General features: G+C 40.5%; 2 protein-coding genes across 2 annotated transcripts in view; one reads left to right on the plus strand and one right to left on the minus strand.

The window, feature by feature from the left end:
* The window catches only part of SLIRP (SRA stem-loop interacting RNA binding protein), a 5440-nt gene extending 1344 nt beyond the window's left edge, over positions 1-4096 (plus strand). The window contains exons 2-4 of the mRNA XM_009319512.1: positions 4-123; positions 1942-2049; positions 3974-4096. Coding sequence (XP_009317787.1) covers positions 4-123; positions 1942-2049; positions 3974-4033 — 288 coding nt within the window. The 3' untranslated portion in view covers positions 4034-4096. The remainder of the gene's footprint in view (positions 1-3; positions 124-1941; positions 2050-3973) is intronic.
* Positions 4033-7533, minus strand: part of SNW1 (SNW domain containing 1) — an 18184-nt gene continuing 14683 nt past the window's right edge. The window contains exons 12-15 of the mRNA XM_009319513.1: positions 7007-7103; positions 6070-6187; positions 4878-5041; positions 4033-4797 (exon numbers count right to left, since the gene is read on the minus strand). Coding sequence (XP_009317788.1) covers positions 4593-4797; positions 4878-5041; positions 6070-6187; positions 7007-7103 — 584 coding nt within the window. The 3' untranslated portion in view covers positions 4033-4592. The remainder of the gene's footprint in view (positions 4798-4877; positions 5042-6069; positions 6188-7006; positions 7104-7533) is intronic.

A 7533-nucleotide genomic window follows, 5' to 3' on the forward strand; every position in this document is an offset into this window, starting at 1 on the left:
CAGGGCGGTTGCGGCTGCGCGGGGGTGCCGGGCCCGTGTAACCAGGTGTGCGTTTCCCCCACAGAGGAACTGAAGGAGTACTTCTCCCAGTTCGGGTCAGTACAGAGGTGCCAGCTGCCGTTTGTGAGTACCCGCTCATCCTCCAGTCCGCTGTTCGTGTTTTCTCGGTAAAACGGGAAAGAGCCGCCGGCCGGTGCTTGCCGGGCCCCAGCAGGGTTGGTCCTGCTGCTGGGGCCCTGCCCCGAAGCCGGCTCCCCCGCTCCCTCGGAGCTGCTTTCTGGAAGCCTCTTCTTGTACTCTAGTCGGATTTTCGGTGCTCTCCACCCTTAGTTCCTTCTCCCAGTGGCTGCCGCCGCTTGTCTGTGAGCTGTAGGCCTCATTGAAGCTTAGTGGTTTCTATGAGCTTTGAAGGAGCTTTAGAAAGCACGTCTCTCGGGTCCTGTTGATGCTGCCACTTCTGAATAATTAACCTAGAATTGCTTTGAGCTTCTCTATCATTGTGTTATCTTTCTTCAGACAAAGAATACAGTGTTTACGTGCCTGGTCTCACTGGCCTAAACAGTCTAAAGGTGTGGGTATGAACCTACAATCTTTTCCTGCTGTGCGGAGCTAACACAAAAACCGCAACCTCTTCAGGATGCTCTTAAGCTGTCAGCTGTTCATGCCTCTGCCACTTAGGGTACCTATCTTTTGAGCATGTAGGTCAGGGATACTAGTATCTACTGCAGTTTCTTAGAGATGAACAGTCAAAAAAATTGTTCCTTTCTCACTGTTATGGGTAAGTTGCAGGTCGCTGCTGAAGGAGTAGAGGCTCTCCTGCCTGCTTGCGTTTCTCCACATGAAGTCATGGTCTGTTAAATTAAGCTTAGCGCGTAGTGAACTTCAGTTAGTGAGCTGATGGGTTCGCTATCAGTTGAGGAGTAGTTTGGAAATGAAGAAAAATAGTTTGAAACAGTCTGGTTATTTCTGAATTGAAGCTTAGGTGTCTACCTGCCACGCTCCGTTCCTCAGGCCCAGGACAGAATTCGTTGCTTCATTGCGAAGGCTGGCAGCTTGCCGTAAACCTGCCTCCGTCGCTGATTAAAGCTGAACTGGTGCATGTGTGTATGTTTTCATACAGTAATTATTTTAGGAGTGTTCATTAATGCTTTAATCTGCCAGAGGTACAAAAACCTGCCAGCAGGGTTAAGGCACCCTAATTAAGACATCACTGGGATACTGAAACCAGGCAGTGTGACTACGGTACCTTGTGGGTGAAAACTTCACCGGTGTTTGAAAGTGCTGCCAGTCATGCCTGATGATCAGTGAATTCGGTGGCAGAACTGTTGTGAACTCTGATGGGGATCAGAGTTGGGATAAAAAGCACTTTGGTAGACCCGGCTTTTCTGTATTATCTCCTCTTTATTGACAACTGTCTTCTCTGACTGGCAAATTACTCTTAAAAACAACTTTTTTTTTCCTTCAGTGCAGTTAGTGCTTGTTGTCTTGAATTGCAGCCTGTTTTCTTAGTATCTTAAGCAGCTGCTTTATCTTGCTGAATGCTTTTCAAGTACTGTGGCAGGCTTATTTTCAAATCAGGCAGCCACTTAAATGTCAGTTCTGTTGTGACTGGCTTAGTAGTAGAGAACTACTGCAGTTTGAAACAACTGGCTATGCATTATTCCAGTCTTCAACTATAGCTTAAAATCTTAATTTTTTTTTTATGATTGCTGGACTCAAATTGAGAGAAAGGGATGCCGAACAGCCTCTGCTAGGCCCCCGCATGCTGTCAATGAGAGTAGATGTCTTAAAGTGTGGAAAAAGGCTTCTGAAACAGCAAGCATGCTGATTTCTCTGATAATTTCTGAATCCTTAAATTGAATATCCGTAGAAAGTTTTTAACAGCCTATGTGAATATTTTCTACTGTAATTGGATTTTATTTTTTTTAAACTGATAACTAGGACAAAGATACAGGCTTTCACAGACGTTACTGCTGGATTAAATTCTCAACTCCAGAAGATGTTCAGAATGTGTTTCAGAAGGACTCCCACATACTTGAAGGTGCCAAGGTAACGTGCTAATTCCTTTAATGATGTAATGAGTTGAGCTCTTTAATTCTGCCTTTGGTTGGGCACAGTAAAATCAAAATATTGCCATACTTGTTCCAAGTGTGATTAAGCATTTTGCCACTTAATGTGCTTTTGATGTTTTTTAAAACATTAACACTTTTGTTTATTCCCCCCTCTCAACTCGACTCATTAAGGCCTGAGCTCACATACCAGAGATCAAAACCTCCTGCTATGCTAAGTTAAAGAAATATGAATGCAATAAAACTGTTCAGGAACTGCCATGCAACTAGTTATTATTTGTAATACAGGTTTCTGCAGGATAGATTGCAACATCTAATTTGGATGTCGGGTGGCAGGGGCAAGATGACAAAGAATGTAAAGCTAAGCTTTGAACTTAGTGAAAATGTCTTTTTTTTCTTCAGCTATTGTTTTGTACAGGAAAAATCAGCTGCCTGCTTTCATGTGTTCAAGATAACTTTAAATTAGCTTTAGGAAAAAAAAGCTACACTTACATTTAAAATGTTACAGACAGCAAGTTAGTAAAGGAAAAAATATGACACTTACTTTGGCAATCTCAGTGCACTAGTGTATAGTATCAAGAGGCAACATACACCATCAGTTAAAAACCGTTGGTCTAGTACCCATACAAAGGTGTCTGTCATTGACTGGTCAGTTAGAGCCAGACAACTGTATCATCTAGCTTCACTGCAGCAAATAAATAGAGCAAAGAAATGACCATCCCACTGCTTTCCAAACACTTAGTATGCAGTGGTGTTACAGATAAGGATAAAAGGACGGTGAGTCAATGGCTGCCCAAAGCCATTAATAAATTAACAGGTCTCATGTCAAAATCGTTAGAAACTTGCATTTAGTATGTTCACTAAATAGGGGCAAATTACTAAGGGGATTTTCTTGTAGGCTTATGTTGTGCTTTGGCTGACCTAGCTACTCAGACCTAGTAGCTGAGTGAAACCATGAGCAACAAGCAGGCTGGTATAAGAGACATGATCAGTTCACATCTTTGAATAATTAATAATTCTTCAATATCCTTCTGACAACTAGTTTCTCATTTTAAGACTTTAAATGCTAGGAGATGGTAAGAGTAAAATGAATTGACAAGAGACTTCAGGGATGCAGTATGTTGATTGCAATAAAGTATTCTACTTGACATGGTTCATACTACTGCAGAAGTCTTCATTGGTTGTTGTTACACAGTACCTATTCCTAAGAAGAGCTGACATGTGAGTTACACCTGTGGTGCAAAAACGGAAGCAGAAATTAAGGATAGTTTGCTGACTTAAGTCTTAAACTGTGACAAGCCAGGCAACAGACTGATCCCTCATAAATTGGGCTGAAAATAACTAGGATATTGTATGCATAAAAAAAGTACCAGGACTAGCATAGCTAAGTATTTAGTGTTGATTTCTTGGAAATTATTTTGCTGCTTTTTATTCTTGAAGCTGTAAGATAGCCACATTTACTTAACTGCCTAGGCTTTGAGGACTATACTCTCACAAGAGGTGCAAGAGCTAAGAAAGAGGCTTCTTTATAGTGGAATAAAAAGCAGAAGGCAGGCAGGAGTTAGCTTTCTTCATTTCTTCAAAATGCAAGCTTCTCTTCTAGAAGCAAAATACACAAGCACTTCTCCCACTTTGTTCTAGGCTAGGTTTAGACAGTTACCTTCTATTAGTTCCACATAAAAGCACAAGCTTTTAAGATACATCTTGCTGACACAACTACCAATTGCTGTGCAAATTATATTAAACTTTCCCTTCAGGAGCTTAGCATTTGTGGTTATGGCTCATGAAAGTGAACCAGTTATAAACCCATCTTCCGCTTTCCATATGAATGTTTTAGAAGATCGGAAATGAAAAATAGGAAACCTTCTTGTGTAACTAATTTGAATAATTTCCATTGTTTTCAGCTCACTCTCAAACAGCAGTCCCGTAGAAGACGCAGTCAAAGAAAGAATCAAAGTGAGTGAGCGGTGGAAGGAGGCTTTATTTCACTAAATGTAAAGAAACTAAAATAAAGATTACTGAGAAACTATGAATGAGTATGTTTTTAAAACAGAATCCAGCTGTTTCCCCTCCTTGTTCAAATAAATTGTATAAGCCACACTAAAGAAACACTGAATCATAAACTCCCTAACATCCATTACAGCATAAGAGAGTAATTATATACAGCAAGAAAGCTTTAAACAGATGAAGTAAAAGCTTTAGCTACCTACAAAAACTAAAGCTGTAGGAAGGGGCTACATTCTTACCCTGAGACGCTGGGCAACAGGGAATGAGCAAAGTCAGAGCATTTGCTAAAGAATAATTCCCTTGTGAAATGTTTCAAAGTGGTCTCCGTTCCTCCACTCTCCAGGGGTAGCTGTCTTATGTAGAAGAATTAGTGTGTGTATGTATATCCACACAACAAGAGTTGTGAACTGCTGCGTTACAACGCCATCCCCCTATACACCTCTGATATTAAAAATGCCTTTTGCATGAAGTCCAAGCTTGTAGTCCATTTCTCTACCTCTCAGGGAACAGAGGCTTTCAGTCCTTCCTCCTCTTTTTGCTCTCATGCTCATGTTCTTTAGGGCGGCTGCTATCCGATGGCCGTTTAGAACCACCATGTTGCTTAGCTTCTTCCAGAAACTTGTCCAAACCAAATGGATCCTCCTCAAATTGAACTGGTCCATCTCTGCCCCTCCCTCTGGTATTACGATCTGAGTTAGAAAACTCTTTGTCAGGAACAAACCTGCAGGAGAAGAGGTGATACTCAGTTGATTGTAACTTCAGAGTACTAATTAAGAATATTTCTTAACTTTATTTTCTTACCTATTGGTCTTTATTCGAGCCTCTAGATCATCACCATACATGTCCTTATCCACATTTTTACTTGGCCTGTAGATGTTTTGGGCCATATCCTTGCCACTTCTCCAAGGCTGGTCATAAACATTATAAATTTCATCCTCTCCTCCAGCAAAGCCACTGTCCATACCCTGTGAAGAATAAAGAACAGCAGCAGTGTAACACAAATGAGTCTGCAAAACCTCACCTAATTTATTTTAACATCAAGATGCACTGATAGTGTCACAGAGACACACAAAGACAGTACTGTGTGAGTTACTATTGATTTCAAGTGAGTTGAAGCACTTCATTAGGATATGAGTGTTTCTGGGTCTGGGATTAAGTCCAGAGAACATGACACAATCATTACAAGCCTTGGTCAGGGCCATTTCTACTCTTCGAGAAAGCAATAGGAAAGATTACAGGCCATTCATATTTCAGAATAATGGATCATTTCAGTCTGCCCTGCAAGTACAGCTGTCTGTAATAGCCAAGTACAACCATACAGAAATGTGTATTATTCAGAATTTCTGGAAAACATTATTTCAGCTGACTGATCCAAATCACACAGAGGCTTATGTAAACTGTGAGAGTAGAAGTGCCTGCTTGTTCACTTTTGATTCATCAGCTTTCCCTTCTGCCTGCAAGTCTTTCATTGGAGATATGAAAAAGAATGATTGACAAACTGCAGGTCTATTCAGGGACTTTCTGAAGCCTAATCTACTTTTTCATCTCTGAACAGTATAAAGTTTGGGAAAATAAGTGTTGCTGTTAACTATTTATATCTTCAGAAGGATTTTTAACATAAGCAATAATTGGAATAGAAAGTATTTACTTGCTTCTCTCTCAGAGCAGATTTCCCTTAGTCAGTACATTTGTACAAAAGAAAATGAGGTCACTGCAGCTTGAAGGCAAACTAGCTTCTTTCTCCCCACTCCCCAGTGAGAAAAACCACAGCAAAAACACTTTAATCCAGTTATACAGAATATTCCATTTTTGTTGCATCAGCTATGGATAAAGGAGATCAATAGTTTCCTAACCACTTACGTAGAGACTTCTTTCAGAGCGTATCCACACCAAGCATGAGAACAGGGTCCCTTTAGTATTCTAGCCATACCCACTAAGGAAGGATGAGCATGTTCTCATAGAAAGCTACACAGCTGTGAAAAGGTATTTTTACCTTGCTCTGGTTGAACAGCCTCTGGTCATATTGGATTTCATTGGATGGCCTGGGGTTGGGTACCCCTAGGGCAATAACTTCACTGATATCTCTGTTCTCGTTTCTCTGCAGCTTTGACCTGAATGAAAAATTAAGTTTTATTAGGTCAGCAAACCATATTTGTTGACATGCTCAACTGCAACCCGATCCTGTATTAGTTGCTAACAATTTGCCTCAGGTGCCAGACTGTTGCCCTTCCTTACCTAGATAACGTTTAAAATTTGTCTCCTGGCAAAGGAAACAAAAGGGAAAGTTATCTTCAGCTGGGGATGACATTTAAATTTGCTTTCCACTATCTGCAATTTACATCAAGCTGAGTTGGTCTAAAATGTCATATTTATTTTTTGCAAGAACCAGTGTAACGATATTCTGGGAAGGCAGAACAATCTAATTTTAAGATATTGGAGATTTTAAGCCTCCAGAAACCATTTATGCTCAGAAATCTCACTGGCTTGGGCAAGTAAGATACTTCAGCCTACACTCATAAATCTAAGCTTATTTAAATGAAGAGCCTCAAGAAACAAAGCCGCTAATGATACTCTGGTCTCAATGGAGTTAGAGGATCCAAGTTTCAACCTTTGCTGTCAACATGTTAATTAAATCTGAATATACTGAAGTTCTGCTAAAGAAGAACCCACCCAAAACCAACAACCCGCCCATTCCTCCATTCACTTGGAAAATTCTAAATTTAGAAGAAAGTACTGCAGTACTCTAACACGGTAATACCATTTCATACAATGAATGGATGGTGAATGCCAGTTTCCAGTGTGAACCAGTGAATATCTCCACAAAGTAAAATTCAGGCACTCACATCAAGCAAAAGGAGAAAGCCCCGTGTAATAGTTTCCCTCGTGGGGAAGCCAGTACCGGCATAAAGCAGCTTTCTTCTGTGACTCACCTTTTGTCAGGGGCTGCCCTGGAAAGATTTCTGTCATGCTGTCTCTCTTTGCGCCGGTCATGTCTGATTTCATCTCTTTCTCTAGCTTCACCATCCTCTGAACAAATGCAAGATTGCTCATTACAGACAAACATTTAAAGTTTGAATTAACTATGCCACAGACATTGGCACAGTATTCTTTTATAGAAGAAAAAGTGACCCTTAGGCACTATTTAGAATGTTACACCTTAAACAAACTGAACACCTGGAAAGCCATGCTTTCTTATGCCACAAGCAATTAACTGTCCTTGACAAGAGAGTTAAAGCAGACATATCCAACGACTATGTTTTCTCGACTTTCAAGACCTTAGAATACTTGTCCATCTACGAATTAATATCCTAAACCACCTACAGATCATCGTATCATACTTTTATCTCCTAAGTGTAAAAATATCATTCAAACACACAGGCATCTAAGTGCCTTGAAGAACATTCTCTGATTCAGTATCACAGAATCACTCAGGTTGGAAGGGAGTCTCTTAACTCAA

The sequence above is a fragment of the Pygoscelis adeliae genome, unplaced genomic scaffold (genome assembly GCF_000699105.1).
Source record: "Pygoscelis adeliae isolate BGI_AS28 unplaced genomic scaffold, ASM69910v1 Scaffold71, whole genome shotgun sequence".
NCBI lineage: Eukaryota > Metazoa > Chordata > Aves > Sphenisciformes > Spheniscidae > Pygoscelis > Pygoscelis adeliae.